This window comes from Littorina saxatilis, linkage group LG15 (genome assembly GCF_037325665.1).
Source record: "Littorina saxatilis isolate snail1 linkage group LG15, US_GU_Lsax_2.0, whole genome shotgun sequence".
Lineage (NCBI taxonomy): Eukaryota > Metazoa > Mollusca > Gastropoda > Littorinimorpha > Littorinidae > Littorina > Littorina saxatilis.
In genome coordinates, this window is record NC_090259.1 from 43,964,641 (window position 1) to 43,986,684 (window position 22,044).

At 40.5% G+C, this 22,044-nt stretch overlaps 1 protein-coding gene across 1 annotated transcript; it reads left to right on the plus strand.

Moving 5' to 3' along the window:
- The first annotated feature begins 570 nt into the window (after positions 1-570).
- Positions 571-13,018, plus strand: LOC138949417 (zinc finger protein 93-like). Its single transcript, XM_070321241.1, has 4 exons — positions 571-992; positions 4,904-5,227; positions 5,828-5,974; positions 10,912-13,018. The coding sequence occupies exons 2-4, from the start codon at positions 5,116-5,118 to the stop codon at positions 12,882-12,884; spliced, it is 2,232 nt and encodes a 743-aa protein (XP_070177342.1). The 5' UTR covers positions 571-992; positions 4,904-5,115; the 3' UTR covers positions 12,885-13,018.
- Positions 13,019-22,044: the final 9,026 nt, after the last annotated feature.

The window sequence follows — 22,044 nt, forward strand, 5'->3', positions numbered from 1 at the left end:
TATTTTTTCAACCTGCTACATGTCTGCATTCACAGAGCTGCCAACTAGCTGCTACGCCAAGCTAAAGATTGCTACGCTGAAACAAATAATCACAAACAGAACAGTTCCCTCTTTTTTGTCAGTCCTGGTACACATTTCTGCTTTCCACACAGTGTAGTGGTCACAAAATCAGTCATTAAACATCGTCTGCACTGAATAGTGTCGCTGCAGATGCTCTAATGTGCATTTTATGGTCCTGCATAATTCTCATGAGACTTTATTAAAAATGTCTGATCTTGTGCAAGAGGACATAATTGCGGATGTGGGAATACATTTGTTAAAACACTATTTGCTACTCAGAAAATTCACAAAAAATCTTATATTGCTACTCTTGAGGTTTCACAAGAGTTGGCGGCAGGTCTGTGTAAATGACAAACTCTCTCTCACCCTCTCTCTCTCATCCTCTCTCTCTCTCTCTCTCTCTCTCTCTCTCTCTCTCTCTCTCTCTCTCTCTCTCTCTCTCTCTCTTTCTCTCTTTCTCTCTCCATGCAGGTCGGGGTTGAAGGGTACATGTGCTCGGATCGTGTTTAATAGAGAGCTACGGTTGGTTGTCAGCGTACACTAATTACTATTTTCTTTAAAATTTGATGTTAACGTCAATATTAGTTTGTGTTTTCGAATTAGCATATCTTTTAATCTCGTCTGAGCCACGATCATTTCGTGACCTCACAGCTCTCAGTTTTAAAGCATTGCCGGCTGAGCAGAGTTTGATTGTACTTTTCTGGCGCCTATCCTTTCTTTTTTGGCAGTTCAGGCAAAAAGACGAAAGGGAAATCACTCTGTTTGGCTACTGCTGCCATATATTGTCACGTGAGCAAACGCTATACGCTGACATGATGAAGAGCAAGTGAATTATTTGTGCTATCACTGTGTAATGAAGCTACCAATGACTTCTATTACAGTCGGTGTTATAAGTAGAGGTCACACGCCGAATCTCAGTGGATTTGAAACAGGTAATCTTCAAGTGAACTTTAGCGTTGTGGTTTCATTACGTGCAGCTATCGGGAGGGCGTTAGACTGAATGTTTCTCCGCCTTGTTCAAGCAGTTCTTGAGTGAGAGATTCTTGTCAATATCTTGCAACTGAAGCAGATTTGTGATGTAATTCGATCAATTTTACCCAAAATTCGATGTATTCGAAATGGCAGCAAGCGGTTACGTCTCATTCCCATGAATAAGAAAAGAAATATTTTGTGTTGAAAGTCAAAATACCATTTCTGATCACAAATTAGAATCCAAGACTGAAGAGGGGAATGAATACATGGTTCACAGTACGATCAACAGCAATTTGGATGGGAGGGGAATAGTCAGTCTTGAGTTTGTGTGAGATAAACAACGCACTGGCTATACGCACTCGGAGTGTATACCCAAGTAACTTTCCCACATGGATCCCATGTGGACCCCAGGATCCCACATACTCCGTCACGGCGGAGGGCAGACCGTGCACCCAAAAGCGGACTCAACCAAATGGGTATTTTTTGAAAGCTTGGGGCTTGCCGAACATAAAAATCGATGTTAACAAGAAATATTCAAGGGCGCACTTTCTCTTCTCAGTCAAAATTCAACTATACCCTGAAGAGTGATGCACGAGCATTTCAGACGCTTGCCTCTGAAAAAAGAAGTTCTCAGCCAAATTACGAACTCAAACTGGTACGTGTTACATATGAATGTGTTAGTTAGTATCCTGTATACACTCGGAGTGGGTATCGCTTTTGCCGATAAGCAAAGCCGTCTGACGTCCTCCCTATAGCTGCTAGTTTCTTTTGATTTTTAGAAAGGTCTGTTTCTGTTGTGCGAAGCGTCTTAGCGCTGTTTGGCACGGAATTTGCATGCCTTAGCTAGACTGTACATTTGACTTCCTTAATCCAACGGCAACGGTCTTGATCTATGTTGACGAATGGGTATCTATGAAAACTAAATAGGTAATGATGAAGACCAGAAGTCTCAACTCCTACAAGGAGAAGGTGATGCAAACCACTCGCTGATTAAAATTTATTTAATTATTTGGCATAGTTTCAGAGCTGTTTTGAGCAAATTATTGCAGGTGTTTCTAAATTACAGTACAGTCGAACCCGTTTATAAGGACCTCGTTTAGTAGAAATTCTCCTATAAGGACACCATAATGCTTGTCCCTGCCAAAGTTGTTCTTTGTGATTACTTAGAAAACCTCTCATATAAGAACCTCTTTTATAAGAAACCTACCTTTTAGGAACAACATTTGTTTGCTCCCCACACGTCTTTCCCTCGGATATAAGAACCGAAAGTAGAAATCATCATTTCCAGGAAGGGTGTTGTAAGAACCTTTGCTTATAGGAACACCACTTGCTGCTCCCACACGACCTTCCCTCTGATATAAGAACCGAAAGTAGAAGTTATCATTTCCAGGAAGTGGGCTTTTTCGTTTCCGTTTGGGTTTTTAATTTTGATGTCATTTTTGTGCATTGGAAATGAATGTTTTGGAGTTGTGTACTCACGTTTTGTCGCACAGCACGGAATTTGGGTCAATCTTGTTGTGTCTCAATGTTATCTCCCCCACTTTTGTGTGTGTGTGTGTGTATGTGTGTGTGTCATTCAACGAGCCAATGTTCACGCAAAACACAGACCCAGGTCGAAGGATTAAGGCAAGCTGCCATTTTTCCATTCTTGCCCATGCTACCTCCCTGGGAAACCGTATTCATACATAAAGAAAGACGAAATCATAGGCCTTTTTCTTCAAGAAAAAGTCTAGATTTTCTATGCATTTTGAGCAGTGATACATGTACATGTACATGTACAGACAAAAGACGGGGTCAGGTCGTAAGCAGTCAATCTGCCGTGATTTTTTTTCTCGACCCTGGTGTGGGATGGGGCCGCAATTCGGCATGAGATATCCTGACAGACAAGAGAGTTTTCTGAAAACCAAATATCTCTGAATGCATCCAACAGCTCTACAAAAACAAGCAAGAAATCGCTGCAGAAAGACACACACACACACACACACACACGTGACACAAACACACACACACAAACACACACACACACACACACTCTGACGACATCAGATGCCGATATACAGCCTCTAAAATTATACTGTAGAATACAAATGTATTGAGCTGAGACACCTTTTCCTCGGTTATAAGAACACACACTTCCACAAATGACCTTATAACCGAGTTTTCCCTTACAGTGACCCTCGCTTACAAGGACACAAAAATGCTTGCCCCTGCGATGTTCTTATAAACGAGTTCGACTGTATAGTGTCAGTGAATGTCCCTTGAGTTTTTGAAGGTCCAAATCGTCGAAAAACTCTCCAAAATGACGGCTTAGACTATATATCTTTGAGATTATGGCAGGTTTTACAGTATTGCATGGCTGACATAGCAAAAGTGTTTGTTGGCTAATATATTATTTACTAATATTTAAAAAAAAACTATGTTCGTTTATGTATTTTTGGTTATTTGTGGTGGTTTGTTAAAAAAGAGACAGAAAACACTGTGCTATCATTCAATTTGCGACAGACATCATTTCCCGGATTTTTTGCCTGCTGTAAAAGGGCCGTGCAGACTTCATTGAAAAATTTGTTCAAGCAATTCCATGGAAATGTGAGATGGACCATGAAGTTATCTTGAGACCTGCCTTATACATAGCTCACGATTTAGTAGCAATTAAGCCTCTAATTTTGCAGAACCTACCCCTGTAAGCATAATTAACAAGTCATTTAAGACTTTTGAAGTCACAAAATGAACTGTATGAATGATTTCCGTGGTTTTTTTACATGGGTTTTAAGAACAGAAGCATCATTAAAGCTGCCATTTTCAATCAAGGGAGGCAACTCTGTTGTGTAAATGATGTCCCTTGGTTTATCAAAAACATCTAGGGGTATCACTTGGGAGATATTGTATACATGTACATTGTATAGTTTCATGAAGATCGTTCCATTGTTTTTTTCTGAACGGCTTTATACATGCACACACACAGTTACATACACCACCAACCTTGTCACAATTGTCTATAAAGTTAAAAAAACAAAGGAATACTGTACTCGCCAATACAAGAACGAGACAAGACGGTACGAATTTTCGCTTATGGAAGCTTCATCAGGAAAAACAAGAACACAAAAGAACAAGAACACAATTGTCTATGTTCAAATATTTATTGAAAACATGACTTAATGTTAAAACAAATCAGAGAATTACAGGTCTTAGACCATAGATTGTAAATCTGCAATACATGTACCTATTTGTTATCTGTACCAGAGAGGTATACTTTGTCAACTTTTATTAACTTTTCAATCATTGGAACGTATTGTGCCCACAAACTCGGATATATCTACCCATGAGCTTGTGGCTGGTTGCTGTGTGAAGAACCTTTGTTTGCTAGGGAAATAATGCAGAATACACAACCTTTCTACTTTACAAATGGAAAGTTAGTAGCAGAGGGGAGGGTAAATAATCATTAATTGTATCGAAAGACAGCTAGGCAATCAACTGAATGCAATTAGCCTCCAAATTGACTAAAAGTAGCATTAAAATAGGTCCCATGAAGTTTGTATTGTTTGGAGATAAGTTGGACAGAACTAATGAGAAAATCTGTGTGGTGTGCGGTTTTGGCAAGTTGAGATCAGAAGTCTTAAAATGGATTGAATGCTAACCCCTGTTGTCAGTTTAGTGTTTTTCAAAGTTCAAGGTCACTCGATGATGGGACCGGTCCATTGCTGTTGGTGTGAGATTGAACCCTGCATTTTGCGATGCATGATTTTACTTTTAGCAGGTTTTCTACTGTGTCCAAACACCCTTAGTGTGCCTGTGTGTGTGTGTGTGTGTGTGTGAGCAAAAGAGAAATCTTTTCTCTGCTTCTTTAAACTGCTGAACATTGTTGTTCCCACAGCAATGATTTGAACGCTGATCATCCATGAACCAACAACACTTTGGAGAGTGAGCTGCTATGAACGGCCAACACCTTGATCAGTGAGCTGCTATGATCGCCCAACACCTTGATCAGTGAGCTGCTATGATCGCCCAACACCTTAAAGAGTGAGCTGCTATGATCTGCCAACATCTTGATCAGTGAAGAGTCAGCACCTTGAACTGTCAGGAGCCATGGCTTCTCCCCACAGCATGGAGGAAGGAGACTCAGCTCTTCTCTCAGATGTCAAGATAGAGATTGATGTCGCAGAAGAGTGTTGGCACATCACTGAAACACGCCCCTATGGTAAGGTTCATAAGATCAGGTAAATGAAACACCTTATGGGGAGGAAGGGGATGTTTTGGGGGAGTGGTGGTGGTCAAATGACATTATTGGTGACGACCAGTCTTGAAAGCACTTCAATCCCGGACGCTACCGCCTGGTGTGTTAAGGGTGGAGATTTGTTCGATCTCCCAGGTCAACTTATGTGCAGACCTGCTAGTGCCTTATCCCCCACACGCAAACACAAGACCAAGTGCGCACGGAAAAGATCCTGTGATCCATGTCATTGTCAGAGTTCGGTGGGTTAAAGAAACACGAAAATACCCAGTATGCTTCCCCTTGAAAGCGGCGTATGGCTGCCTAAATGGCGGGTAAAAACAGTCATACACGTAAAAACCCATTTGTCCAAAAAACATGAGTGAACGTGGGAGTTTTCACCAATGAACGAAGAAGAAGAAGAAAGCACTTCACACCTTTTGAAGGAAGGGTTTGGAGGGGGTAGTAGACAAAACGGTCTGGCTGACCAATATATTGTGGTTGCCAGCTGGGGTGGTGTGTTTGGGACTTGACACAGTTTAGACTCTATTGAGTGTTGCTTTTGAAATTGCCTGCTTCTGCTTTCAGGTATGTTGAATCAGCAAGCAGAATGCCATTGCCCAAAACAGGAACCAGGAGAAACATTTGATACAGTGCAGCCATTGAAAGGACAAGGTGCAGTCAGCACTCACAGCGATACCTGGCTGAAACAGGAGACAAGAGACCAGGACAGTGGTACTGTACCTCTATTTATATCTTTGTCGAATATAAGCCATGTAGGTCTTTACAGAGAGGGAATCTAACAACAGGGAAAGTCTCAGAAAAGTGGGTCTTTATCATGAGAGAGAGAGATGTGGGCGACCTGGACGTCTTGATGGTAAATTGTTCAAATTACCTAAAGCAGTTGATTTTCAAATGTTTAATGAGGTTTCTTAAGCATCACTTTCTCCCCAGGCTGGAAAACTTGGGCAGCTCTGTTAAAAGGTCGACATAGGTTTCAGGGCCCAGCTGAAAACAAGATTTCTTGGTGGTTCGTTCGTTACTCTTACCATCCTGATCACTTACATTAACACCAGAGTGTGTGAAAGACTCCAGAAATGCAGATGAAACACACCAACCTCGGAGTCCGGAGTCATTTTGAGCGAACTTAGTCACTGTCTACTTTTTGATCAAATTGTTATGTAATCTCATGTTGTTAAAAGATGTTCGAATTTGTTTTTGCAACAATGCTCATCAAGTGATTTTACAAACAATAAAACCACTGTAATTTGGAAATTGTCTTACATAAGACATAAGACATAAGACTTTATTTCAACCATGTGCAGTACACTAGGGACATGTTTTGACCAGAGTACAATCAATCAATCCATACACACCCTTCCAAACATCGCTTGCAATCTCAGTCACACACATGCTCACGCACGCCTGCATACATTCCCCACACAAAACCCACAACAGCACACACGCACAAGCATGCTCCTCCTTAACAAAACGTATTTAACCATCAATTGTACATATGCGTAAAATAAACAGTATAAAAGTATCAGTAAGAATTATATATGTATCAGACATCAGTTATGACGACAATAACTGAAATCACAAATCCTTAATAATTTTAAAACCAAAACATTTATTACAATACTACACTGGGTAGGTGAACTTTAAGAAATATGGTATTTAAAGGCTTGACGGCTCACAACAAAATACCAGGACATAAACCTTGAGTAAAAGCTCAATTTTTACTAAGAACAGCAGTTGAAGGGCTTAAGGAGCCAGGACACGCACTGCACTTAGATAAAAACTGTCTCTGAAACGCGTGGTGCGTGTCCTGATCGAGCGAAAACGCCTGCTTGAGGGTAGGGGCCGGAACAACTTGTAAGCAGGGTGCGAGTTGTCTGCCAGAATCTTTTTGACCTTCTGAGCGCTTCGGGATGTGTATATGGAGGCAATGGAGGGAAGCTCACAACCTACAATCTTGGAAGCTGTTCGTACAACTCTGCTTAGGTTGATCTGCTCTGCCTCAGTAGCCCTACTGAACCAGACAGTGATGGAAAAAGACAAGATGCTTTCAATCGTAGCCCAATAGAACTGGATTAAGATTTCTTGCTTCAAGCCGAATTTTTTTTAACTGGCGTAGAAAGTAAATGCGCTGCTGGGCCTTTTTGATTATTTGTTTTGAGTTTAGCTCCCACGTGAGGGTATTAGAAAGAGTGGTGCCCAGAAATTTGAAGTGTTCTACAGTGTCGACATTTTGATTTTTGATTGATAGATGAGTCAGAGGGGTCTTTTTTTTCCTGAAATCTACAATCATTTCTTTAGTCTTTTGAACATTAAGTTGTAGGTTGTGAGCATCGCACCAGTCGACCATAGCCCTAATCTCTTCTCTATAAGCAGACCCGTTGGAGTTGCGAATTAGTCCCTCAATAGTTGTGTCATCAGAAAACTTTAAAAATAAGACAGAATCATGGTTTGAAACGCTTTGAATTCGCTGAATGACAATGGGTTCTTTTATACGTTAGATTGGGAAAGCCATCATACAGATTTGTTCATAATCCCAAAAATACACTAAAGTCTTTTTCAAAAACTATGGTCTGTTTGAAGGACTTTATGCAATTTTCAACATTATAAATGGAGAAAACTTGACACTGAGCAATTACCGTTGTGCAGGGAAATCAGCAAGGTTTTATGTTTAGCTATGTGTCAAAGTGAGAGGATGTTCTTTTCTCGCACTAAAGCATGAAAAGACCGTTGGCGATCAACAACATACAGAAGTTCACGTGAGAGGAAAGTAATCTTTGAGCTTAACTGGGTTGTTTATTGTTCACTGAGACAAACAGAGATATGAAAGGATTTCGACTGGCACAGTGGCGTAGTTGATAAGACATCGGCCTCCTTATCGGAAGGTCGTGAGTTCAAATCCCGGCTAGTGCCTTATCTCCCTTCGTGTATTCACGCAAGCACAAGACCAGGTGCGCAGGGAAAAGATCCTGTAATCCATGTCAGAGTTCGGTGGGTTATAGAAACACAAAAAATACCCAGCATGCTTCCCCTGAAATTGGCATATGCTGCCTGAATGGTGGAGTAAAATCGGTCATGTACGTAAAAATCCACTCGTGCAAACACATGAGTGCATATAGGAGATCCAGTCCATTAACGAAGGAGAAGAAGAAGAAACAAGTCGCGTAAAGCGAAATAACATTTAGTCAAGCTGTGGAACTCACAGAATGAAACTGAACGCACTGCTTTTTTCATCAAGACCGCATACTCGTAGTTTTGTCAGTCCACCGCTCGTGGCAAAGGCAGTGAAATCGACAAGCCAGAATAGTGCGGTAGTGGTCGCGCTGAGCAGGATAACACGCTTGTCTGTATCTTTATTCTTTTTAGCTAACTGAGTTTGTTTTTAATCCAAACATATCATATCTATATGTTTTTGGAATCAGGGACTGACAAGGAATAAGATAAAATTGTTTTTAAATCAATTTCAGAAAATTAATCTTAATCATAAATTACATATTTTTAATTTTTAGAGCTTGTTTGTAATCCAAATATACCATATGTATATGTTTTTGGAATCGGAAAATGACGAAGAATAAGATGAAATTGTTTTTGGATCGTTTAATAAAAAAATAATTTTAATTATATATATTCTATTTTTAATGACCAAACTCATTCATTAGTTTTTAAGCCACCAAGCTTAAATGCAATACCAAAGTCCGGCCTTTGTCGAAGATTGCTTTGCCAAAATGTCAATCAATTTGATAGAAAAATGAGGGTGTGACAGTGCCGCCTCAACTTTTACAAAAAGCCGGATATGACGTCATCAAAGGTATTTATCGAAAAAATGAAAAAAACGTCCGGGTATCTTCTTCTTGTCGTTCGCTGTTAGATCGTCAGTCCGGACTGCTGTCCTCTCCAAGTCCTCTCTGGACGGGTATATAATTCCCAGGAACTCTCATGTCAAATTTCATAAAGATCGGTCCAGTAGTTTAGTCTGAATCGCTCTACACACACACACACACACACACACACACACATACACACACACACACACACACACACACACACACACACACACACACACCACAACCCTTGTCTCGATTTAAAACTTGACTAAAATTTAATGTAAAAAAGAAACGACTTCTTTCGCGCGTCGTCGCAAGGATTTGGCTGTAATTTGACACATCAGTGCTTTTTCATATCAACTTTAAAATTGGAAGAGTATGGTGGTTCCAACTCAATGCTCACTGAGATAAGTACTATCTAATCGTGGAGTCTATAAACCTTGTTGGCACATTAAAAGGAAAGAAATATTGTTCTCAACCACACGCCACCATACACTGAGCAGAAACAGTTAAAACACAGCAAAAACACCATAGAAACCATGGATTTTTTGCTGTTTTTCACTCACATGCGAAGCAAAAGTGAGTCTATGTACTCACCCGAGTCGTCCGTCCGTCCGGCCGTCCGGAAAACTTTAACGTTGGATATTTCTTGGACACTATTCAGTCTATCAGTACCAAATTTGGCAAGATGGTGTATGATGACAAGGCCCAAAAAAACATACATAGCATCTTGACCTTGCTTCAAGGTCAAGGTCGCAGGGGCCATAAATGTTGTCTAAAAAACAGCTATTTTTCACATTTTTCCCATTTTCTCTGAAGTTTTTGAGATTCAATACCTCACCTATATATGATATATAGGGCAAAGTAAGCCCCATCTTTTGATACCAGTTTGGTTTACCTTGCTTCAAGGTCAAGGTCACAGGAGCTCTTCAAAGTTGGATTGTATACATATTTTGAAGTGACCTTGACCTTGAACTATGGAAGATAACTGTTTCAAACTTAAAAATTATGTGGGGCACATGTTATGCTTTCATCATGAGACACATTTGGTCACATATGATCAAGGTCAAGGTCACTTTGACCCTTATGAAATGTGACCAAAATAAGGTAGTGAACCACTAAAAGTGACCATATCTCATGGTAGAAAGAGCCAATAAGCACCATTGTACTTCCTATGTCTTGAATTAACAGCTTTGTGTTGCATGACCTTGGATGACCTTGACCTTGGGTCAAGGTCACATGTATTTTGGTAGGAAAAATGTGTAAAGCAGTTCTTAGTGTATGATGTCATTGCTAGGTTTAGTTATTTGACCTTGACCCTGGTCATGTCAAGGTCAAGCATGTGAGTCGTATGGGCTTTGCCCTTCTTGTTCAGTTTTGGGGTCGCTCTCTTTTACACGCTAAATCAGCCTGACAGCGCGATGGATCTGAACGAAATGTGTATGAACTGTTAGGTAAGACACCAAATAAACTTTCAGATGTAAAAATTGTCAACTATCATTCAGTTTAAGTCACTGTTTCGACGGTTGAAAGTGAATCATGCTGTAAAAAAACATTTTTGAGGGTAGGCGTCGTCACGGACCAGTGACGTCATATCCAGATATTGCTCAGATTCCAAAAACACATTTTTGAGCAAAAGAAAGACTGATCTTCAAATAAACGTATATTTCTGACCAAAAAACACCTGGGCTATACCATTGAAAAAATATCCTTAACTTTTTGTGCTCAGTGTATGTTTAATCTGCAAAAGGAAACAGGAGAATAAGTGTGTGCTATTCACGGATCATAATCAGCACTCTTGTGTGACTTGCTTTTGCTTTCATTTTCCAGTGCCAGTCAGAGATGTTGTGGCCACAGACACAGCTACCATATCTGCAGTGCAGACATTGGAAAGACAAGCTGCAGACAGCGGTGACAGTGATGCCTGGCTGAAACAAGAGAAACATTCAAGTACTGAATGTGGTACCTGGGTGAAACATTCTAGTACTGAGTGTGATACCTGGCTGAAACAAGAGAAACATTCTAGTACTGAGTGTGATACCTGGCTGAAACAAGAGCAACATTCTAGTACTGGGTGTGAAACATGGTTGAAGCAAGAGAAACATTCTAGTACTGATTGTGACTGTGATACCTGGCTGAAACAAGAGCAACATTCTAGTACTGGGTGTGAAACATGGTTGAAGCAAGAGAAACATTCTAGTACTGATTGTGACTGTGATACGTGGCTGAAACAAGAGCAACATTCAAGTATTGAGAGTAATGCTGGGCTCGAAGAGTCCGGTAATCTGAAGCCAAGCATGTTAATATGCCCGACAGAGAAAAAACTTGCCTGCGCAGAGAGTGGTGCTCAGCCTACAAAGTCTGGACATTTCAAGCAACACATTTTAACATATGCTGGAGAGAAAAAATATGCTTGTACAGAGTGTGGTGCTAGGTTCAAACAGTCAAGTGCTCTGAAGTGCCACATGTTTACACATTCAGGAGTGAAAAAGCATGCATGTACAGAGTGTGATGCCAGGTTCACAGTCTCAAATACTTTGAAGCGACACATGCTTAAACATACAGGAGTGAAAAAGCATGCATGTACAGAGTGTGATGCCAGGTTCACAAACTCTCGTACTTTGAAGCGACACATGCTAATACATACAGGAGTGAAAAAGTATGCATGTACAGAGTGTGATGCCAGGTTAACAAACTCTAGTAATTTGAAGCAACACATGCTGATACATACAGGAGTGAAAAAGCATGCTTGTAAAGAGTGTGATGCTCGGTTCACACGGTCAGGAACATTGAAGCAACATATGTTAACACATACAGGTGTAAAAAAGCATGCATGTACAGAGTGTGAAGCTAGATTCACCCATTTTAGAAATTTAAAGCAACATATGTTAATACATACAGGTGTAAAAAAGCATACATGTACAGAGTGTGATGCCAGGTTCACATACTCGGGTAATTTGAAGCAACACATGCTAACACATACAGGAGTGAAAAAGCATGCTTGTACAGAGTGTGATGCCAGGTTCACAGACTCTAGTATTTTGAAGCGACACATGCTGATACATACAGGAGTGAAAAAGCATGCTTGTAAAGAGTGTGATGCTCGGTTCACACGGTCAGGAACATTGAAGCGACATATGTTAACACATACAGGTGTAAAAAAGTATGCATGTACAGAGTGTGATGCCAGGTTCACAGACTCTTGTACATTGAAGCGACACATGCTTACACATACAGGAGTGAAACAGCATGCATGTACAGAGTGTGATGCCAGGTTCACAGTTTCTAGTACTTTGAAGCGACACATGCTGATACATACAGGAGTGAAAAAGCATGCTTGTAAAGAGTGTGATGCTCGGTTCACACGGTCAGGAACATTGAAGCGACATATGTTAACACATACAGGTGTAAAAAAGTATGCATGTACAGAGTGTGATGCCAGGTTCACAGACTCTTGTAATTTGAAGAAACACATGTTAACGCATACAGGAGTGAAAAAGCATGCATGTACAGAGTGTGATGCCAGGTTCACAGTCTCAAATAGTTTGAAGCAACACATGCTTACACATACAGGAGTGAAAAAGCATGCTTGTACAGAGTGTGATGCTCGGTTCTCACAGTTAGGAAATTTAAAGCGGCATATGTTAACACATACAAGTGTAAAAAAGTATGCATGTACAGAGTGTGATGCTCGGTTCACACTGTCAGGAACATTGAAGCAACATATGTTAACACATACAGGTGTAAAAAAGCATGCATGTACAGAGTGTGATGCCACTGGTTCACATACTCGAGTAATTTGAAGCAACACATGCTAACACATACAGGAGTGAAAAAGCATGCATGTACAGAGTGTGATGCCAGGTTCACGGACTCTAGTAATTTGAAGAAACACATGTTAACGCATACAGGAGTGAAAAAGCATGTATGTACAGAGTGTGATGCCAGGTTCACAGTCTCAAATAGTTTGAAGCAACACATGCTTACACATACAGGAGTGAAAAAGCATGCTTGTACAGAGTGTGATGCTCCGTTCACATGGTCAGGAACATTGAAGCGACATATGTTAACACATACAGGTGTAAAAAAGCATGCATGTACAGAGTGTGATGCCAGGTTCAGAGACTCTAGTAATTTGAAGCAACACATGCTAATACATACAGGAGTCGTCGCGATATAACCTTCGTGGTTGAAAACGACGTTAAACACCAAAGAAAGAAAGAAAGAAAGACATACAGGAGTGAAAAAGCATGCAAGTACAGAGTGTGATGCCAGGTTCACATACTCGAGTAATTTGAAGCAACACATGCTAACACATACAGGAGTGAAAAAGCATGCATGTACAGAGTGTAAAGCTAGATTCACGAAGTCGAGTGCTTTGAAGCGGCACATGTTAACACACACCGAAGTGAAAAACATGCATGTACAGAGTGTTCTGCAAGGTTCACACAGTCTAGGCATTTAAAGCAACATATGTTAACCCACATAGGAGTCAAAAAGTATGTGTGTACCGAGTGTGATGCCAGGTTCACACTCGAGTTAGGGAGAGTCCCATATTGGTTGGGATGAGAAAGAATTTACCCGATGCTACCCAGCATGTCGTAAGAGGCGACTAACGGTTCTGTTTCTCCTTTTACCCTTGTTAAGTGTTTCTTGTATAGAATATAGTCAATGTTTGTAAAGATTTTAGTCAAGTAGTATGTAAGAAATGTTAAGTCCTTTGTACTGGAAACTTGCATTCTCCCAGTAAGGTCATATATTGTACTACGTTGCAAGCCCCTGGAGCAATTTTTTTATCTGTGCTTTTGTGAACAAGAAACAATTAACAAGTGGCTCTATCCCATCTCTCCCCTTTCCCCTATCCCATCTCCCCCCTTTCCCCATCGCGATATAACCTTGAATGGTTGAAAACGACGTTAAACACCAAATAAAGAAAGAAAGAAAGTTTGCAAGAAAGGGAAATCATTCACAAAACTAGCAGATCAAGTGCGGAATTTTATTTCCCCTGATTTCAATGGTGTAAAGTGGGGGTGGGCGCTTACAAGGTACAATACCCTATGCACGGTTTTGGACTAAGAGTGGGGGGTGGGCGCTTACTCGATACTGGGCGCTTACAAGGTACTTTACGGTATGTGCAATGTCCAACCATAGATATCCCCTTGACACATCTATGGTCCAACACACCAGCAAGGTGGACTACTTGATCATGTATATGCAAATGTTCACAGTGATGATGTGCTGATAGATGTCACTGCTGTACACTACAGTGACCACTGCCGAACTTGATCACAGCAGCAATTCCATTTGACTTATTCACATAGAAAGTGTAACTGTGCTTATCATTTCCAACACTAAGAGATCTATTTAAGTTGATCAAACTTTGTTTATAGATCCCGTCGCGATATAACCTTGAATGGTTGAAAAAGACGTTAAACACTGCCAAATAAAGAAAGAAAGTTTATAGATCTCCTACTACATGTAAAATGACTTGTCCTTTTTCAGTACTTTCTTTGTTGTTGTTAAGCCGGGCATGCCGTTGTAAGCTGAACTCTCAAATAGAAAGTTGATAGTTTGGCAACATGATTATTCCTAAAACCTTCATGTAGAGTTAATACTTTAGCCACATGATAGGTTTTGTTTTATGATAGGATTTGTTCTTCCCCCCGCGGGTTAGGGGGAAGAATTTACCCGATGCTACCCAGCATGTCGAAAGAGGCGACTAACGGATTCTGTTTCTCCTTTTACCCTTGTTAAGGTAGGTCAAATGGAGACAGGGATATTACTCTTCATACACAAAGGGAAGCCACTGAGTTGTGTCGCCATTTTTTCCTGGCAGGCTGGGAATTCGAACACATCGAACAGGGAACGCAGAAGAAGAAGAAGAAGAAGAAGAACACGTCGAACATTCGAATGACGTAAATAGAACAAACGTCACATTTTTCAGGCAGCGTAAGTGAATGACGTCAGAAAATGACGACACCGCCAGAAATAAAAACAATGCGACACGCCTCCCAACCACGAGGTCAAAAACACGTGGGCATCTAATGAAATCGGTACAAAGCCGTTCTCTTTGCCAGTGACATCGTAATAATCACCAAAGCTAACATTGAAGCTCCGGTAGCAGGTAAGAGAGTGTCTCCCAACCCGTGATGCTCACAGCGTGATTGCATCAGAATACCACATGTTAAAACCGGTGTTTGAACTAGAATAACAGCCAGTAGTATTAAGAACAAGTGTCTTGTGTATGCAGCCCTCTTTCTACTGTACGCTGGCAGCAGATAATACAATAATTGAAGTCCTTCGAGGCATAAGGGGCCCATAAGGCGAAAAATTGCTTTAATTCCACCCTCAAAAAGTCCCAGCCTTCAAACCGTAACAAATAACAGTACGCACTATTAAGCAAAATTATAAACCAAGCCTTGATTATTAATTTTTATTATTACACTTGTATCAAACAAGTGACCTCCACCTTTTGATTGGTGTTTTTATTACATTTGAATCGGACTTGTGGCCTTTCAAAGTTGCGGTGACCTTTGACTTTCAACAGAGGTCATATGTAACAGTGGTTTTTAAAAACATAATTTAGTTGGCTCATATATCTGAGACAAATGATCGGACAACAGCCCTTTACATTATCGTGACACATATTTTTCTGAGGCACACTGGACAGTAATAGTGCAAAGGGTGGGGTTAATCAAGGGAGTGAACCCCCCCTAAAAACACCACCAACCTGTCGTTTTTTTTGTTTTTTTTAATGCCGTTTTGATCGCTCTTGCGTTTACAACCCATCTCATCAAATCGTAATTTATTTCCAGGCTACCAGCAATAAAATACCTCAACATGAGGAACAAATTTAAAATAAACTCTGGCAAAAGATGTGACGTCACAAAGTTTGAGTATGCGCAACATTTTCGTTTACCAGTGCACTTCGTTACCTGCCCATTGCTGCTTTGGGTGATATTTTTAAAATGACTATTCCTATGCAGATGTTTGTGTAATTGGCCGTTTTCAAAACATACCCATTTTTCGATTTTTCGGTCCAAAATTCAAAACGGGCACTGTCTTCCGAGACTCATAGCTCCGAAACGAACCCACTACCCTATATTTTTTTCATGCTGAATGCATAGCAGACAGATCGAACTTAAAAAATAACCAACTTTTGGGAGAAACCAATTTATATTTAACGGGTCCAGTGAACTACCTTAAGTGTTTCTTGTATAGAATATAGTCAACTTATGTTTTGTAAAGATTTTAGTCAAGCAGTATGTAACTTGTAAGAAATGTAAAGTCCTTTATACTGGAAACTTGCATTCTCCCAGTAAGGTAATATATTGTACTACGTTGCAAGCCCCTGGAGCAATTTTTTGATTAGTGCTTTTGTGAACAAGAAACAATTAACAAGTGGCTCTATCCCATCTCCCCCCTTTCCCCTATCCCATCTCCCCCGATCCCATCTCCCCCCTTTCCCCGTCGCGATATAACCTTGAATGGTTGAAAACGACATTAAACACCAAATAAAGAAAGAAAGAAAGAAAGCCTGTCCTTGATTGAGCACAAAGTCGACTTAGCGAAGCTTCGCAAAGTCTTTGTACCAAAAACCAGAAACTGCGGCAGGGTACTTTGACCCCTACTTCGCTTCGCAAGTTTTGACATGCCAAGTTTCGCCTTAGCACGCAACAAACTTGCTTTTTTTTTGGTAGGAACACTGCTTTTCAATTCAACAAGGAAGACAAAATCAGACTCAATACTGTAGTGAAGAATGAATTTATCATCTTTGGTTGACCCAAAGTACAAAATCTAACCTCCTACCTGTATCATTTCATACTGATTCTTGCAGTTCAAATTGATAGTTTGGCCACATCACTATTTTTGTTCTCCTGTATATAAAAAAAAAACCACTCGCGCTTAACCCGAGTACTCTTCAGACTGCCTCGCTCCCCCAGTGTGAAAGTTTTTGTCTTGTGCACGTTTAAGACCAAGTGATTGCTCTGTGTGAATTACAGGCATTCCCTTTGCTATATAAATACATTGCATGCGAGCCGAGGATGTGCGTGGTGACTGGCCTTTCTCTTTTATTTGATCACAGTGAAAATGCACACACACATTCACACACATTCACACACACACACTCTCTCTCCCTCACTCCCTTTCTCTCTCTCTCTCTCTCTCTCTCTCTCTCTCTCTCTCTCTCTCTTTCTTACACACACACACACACACACACACACACACACACACACACACACACACACACACACACACACACAAACAGTAACACTAACACATGTGCACAGAATAAACACACACACACACACGGCGCGAGAGAAAAAGACTACAGGGAGGCATATTGTACTACGTTGCAAGCCACTGGAGCAATTTTTTGATTAGTGCTTTTGTGAACAAGAAACAATTAACAAGTGGCTCTATCCCATCTCCCCTCTTTCCCCTATCCGATCTCCCCCGTTTCCCCGTCGCGATATAACCTTGAATGGTTGAAAACGACGTTCAACACCAAATAAAGAAAGAAAGTACAGGGAGGCATGACGTCATGATGCATTAATTGACGTCAAAGACTTTCGATCGTGACGTAATCTTTTTATGACGCTATATTTCTCGTCACTGTGTGCATGTGACGCGTTCGGCTGTTCGATTAGCTCAATGGCTGGCTGTTGCTCCGATAATTCCTCCCACCGCCAAGTCGTTTTTGACTCACATGCGAAGCAAAAGTGAGTCTATGTACTCACCCGAGTCGTCCGTCCGTCCGTCCCGGCGTCCGTCCGTCCGTCCGGAAAACTTTAACGTTGGATTTTCTTGGACACTATTAAGTCTATCAACACCTGATGTGGCCTGATGGTGTATGGTTACAAGATCTCAAAAAACATGTGCGGCAACTTGACCTCACTTCAAGTTCAAGGTCACAGGGTCTGTAATTGTTGTCTTAAAAACGACCATTTTTCACATTTTCGCATTTTCTCTGAAGTTTTTGAGATTTAATACCTCACCTATATATGATATATAGGGCAAAGTAAGCCCCATCTTTTGATACCAGTTTGTTTTACCTTGCTTCAAGGTCAAGGTCACAGGAGCTCTTCAAAGTTGGATTGTATACATATTTTGAAGTGACCTTGACCCTGAACTATGGAAGATAACTGTTTCAAACTTAAAAATTATGTGGGGTACATGTTATGCTTTCATCATGAGACACATTTGGTCACATATGATCAAGGTCAAGGTCACTTTGACCCTTATGAAATGTGACCAAAATAAGGTAGTGAACCACTAAAAGTGACCATATCTCATGGTAGAAAGAGCCCATAAGCACCATTGTACTTCCTATGTCTTGAATTAACAGCTTTGTGTTGCATGACCTTGGATGACCTTGACCTTGGGTCAAGGTCACATGTATTTTGGTAGGAAAAATGTGTAAAGCAGTTCTTAGTGTATGATGTCATTGCTAGGTTTAGTTATTTGACCTTGACCCTGAAGGTCAAGGTCATGTAAAGGTCAAGGTCAAGCATGTGAGTCGTATGGGCTTTGCCCTTCTTGTTGTGGTTTATTTCGCATTTAGGTCCCAGGTAACATTATGAAGTTTTAATACGATCAATCGGACCTATTATCAAGTTAGTGTATCAACTTTTGAACGAACTGCGCCCAGTAGTTTCCCAGCAATAAGCTGTTAAGTCGAGACAGACACACAGACACACACACACACACACACACACACACACACAGACAATTAAAGTCTGCTGAGCCCTAGCATAGACCTAAATATAGGTCCCTGGCCCTAGTACTAGCGTACTCGGGGATAAAATAACTTTATACTTTATCATTTCTGATCTTGTGAATGTTTCCAAACTCCTTTATCATGTTGTATCTATAGGCGAAATGATGTTAACTGATTCTTACACTTAGAGTTGATAGTTTGACCACATAATTGTTTTTGTTCTCCTGTATATAAAATGACTTTATGTGTTGTAAATAGAGAATACTACATGGCTTGCTGTGTCGTACCAGATTTACACGAGTTGTTTTTTTAAATATTGAACTGCGAGCGAAAGCGAGCTGTTCACTATTTGAAAAAGCAACGAGTGTAAATCTGGTACGACACAGCAAGCCATGTAGTATTCTGTTTATCCTACATACTGTACTTACGTGTATTTTATTGAAAATGTCCTGCATTCGAGGCAGCTAAATTGAAGACGCTTGTTTTGGAACCTCGATCTCTTCTAAAGCCTCCTGCAATCTATTACGTCAAAGCAAAGAAACGTCACTCTGAAAGTGTGGCGTGACGTGTTGGTTCTAAAGATTCATCGAGGGTAATTAGCTAGCGCAATTTGTACCCCCCGCGGGTTAGGGGGAGTCCCATATTGGTTGGGACTAGAAAGAATTTACCCGATGCTACCCAGCATGTCGAAAGAGGCGACTAACGGTTCTGTTTCTTCTCTTCTTTTGTCTTATTTCTGCCTTACCAGTCCTTTCACCTATAATTCCTTCCAAGAAAACTCTCCCTACTATTCCCTGCAGTTTTCCAATTCTTTTCTTGTTGTCTTATTTCTACCTGACTGGATCCATCACCTTTATTTCACTTACCAAAAGTCTTCTTTTCCACATCCTTATTTCTCTGCACCCCGCATGTCGTATGAGGCGACTAACGGATTCTGTTTCTCCTTTTACCCTTGTTAAGTGGTTCTTGTATAGAATATAGTCAATGTTTGTAAAGATTTTAGTCAAGCAGTATGTAAGAAATGTTTAGTCCTATGTACTGGAAACTTGCATTCTCCCAGTAAGGTCATATATTGTACTACGTTGCAAGCCCCTGGAGCAATTTTTTGATTAGTGCTTTTGTGAACAAGAAACACTTAACAAGTGGCTCTATCCCATCTCCCCCCCCCCCCCCCCCCTTTCCCCTATCCCATCTCCCCCCTTTCCCTCGTCGGGATATAACCTTCGTGGTTGAAAACGACGTTAAACACCAAATAAAGAAAAGAAAAAGCGCAATTTGTGTTTCTATAATGACGTTTGTCTCGGTGACTTTGGCATCATAAGCAGTGGAAAAACAGGTCCCTGCCAGACTTGCTTGACATGACCTCATTTACATGATATACACACGTGTGATTTGAACGATTATTATCTCACGGGTGTCTCTCTCACGTAAGTAGGATAAGCTGAAGTATTCAGTTTGGCCAAACATAATTGTGTAAGCTGAAATATTACAGTTCCATTCATAGTTTGGCCACGTGATAGTATTCATTCTACTGTATATAATTATACAATTATTTGTGCTTCATAATTCCCTTCTTTAAGATTGTTTGCATGGTGTTATATCAGTTTGGCCAGGCGTAATGATGTAAACTGAAGTCTTACAATTCAACTTGATCAAAAACAACAAGAAAGATGGAATATTGGAATGTTTGTTATTGACAAAACAATAACTTACATTCACAAATGTTCAACCCAGCGGTCTGTAAAGTGTACAGCAGACCATGAGTAACAACAACTTAGCTTGATCATATGTTTCAGCCACTTGTTGTCAATTATTCATTCGCTGGGGGCATTCCCAACTAGAGCAAATCATTCAATCAAGCTATGTAACTCATAGTTTGTCTCTGCACTTCAAAAATCGTAAGGTCAACAAAATGTCAATGTAACATATTCTTTTGGTAATAACAAACGTTCAATAACCTACCTTTCTTGTCTTTTTATTCTGAATTTTCGAACATTGGCAATCTCATTGCTTTCAACATTAATTTCGACTACAACTTTTGAAAACAATGCAAATCAAGATAGTGTTGTCTGTAAATATGTTTAGATAGACTAAACATTGAGATCAAAGTGATCATGGAGAGTTATTGGCTCACGTAAGTGTAGCCTATGCGATGATAAACTTTGTCTGTCTGTGCGTGTGTGTGTGTGTGTGTGTGTGTGTGTGTGTGTGTGTGTGTGTGTGATAGAAACTTTAACATTTCCGAGTCTATGGATAAAGCTCGCATAAAAAGATTACGTCTCGGTCAAAAGTGTTTGACGTGTGTGATAGAAACTATTTGAAGACGTCACATTATGACGTAAGAGGGTTAGACGTCACGCAAAATAATTACTGAAAGTCTCGGTCATTGTTATTGTGAGCGGGCCGAGACTAGTTGGCAGATCCAGTGTCTCGCTTTCTTGCACAGTTTCACCTATGCTTACTGTGTGTGTGTGTGTGTGTGTGTGGTGTGTGTGTGTGTGTGTGTGTGTGTGTGTGTGTGTGTGTGTGTGTGTGTGTGTGTGTGTGTGTGTGTGTGTGTGTGACGGAGTGATTGAGTTTGTGTTACTGTTTGTCGATTTCTTACGTGAGCCTTGAAGGCTTCGCCTCTTGTTTTATTCTGCTGTACAAATAGAAAATATATGAAGTTAAATGCAAAATGATTCCTTTTTGTAAACTTGTTCTTACAAATGTTATAAGGCAAATTAGTATTAGTATCACTACTTTGAAAAAGTATTGGAAGGTTCATACAAGCAATCTTTTGCTAACTAAATGTTTGATTTGCATCACTGATTTCCTTGTGTTAGTGTTCCTGTTGCACTGAGTCTGCACACACACACATATGCACACACAAAACAAACTAAAACAGAACTTTATTTTTATTTATTTTATCTTCCTCTCTCTCTCTCTCTCTCTCTCTCTCTCTCTCTCTCTCTCTCTCTCTCTCTCTATCTCTCTCTCTCTCTCTCAAACTCTCTCATTACAAGTATGGTTTCAAACAGTTGTGCGTGACTTAAGGTCGCGCTTTAGAATCACGTCCAACTAGGACACGCGTCAACTGTTTGAACAGACCAAGAGACGGTATCCATGTCCCACCCCCGAGCCACCACAACCACAAGGCGGCTATCTTGACCCGTTATGGTCAATGCTTGTTACATTTTGATTGTGCTTGTCCATGCTTCAGTTTGAAAGAGAACTTTGCCAGACATAGAAGAGAGTAGACA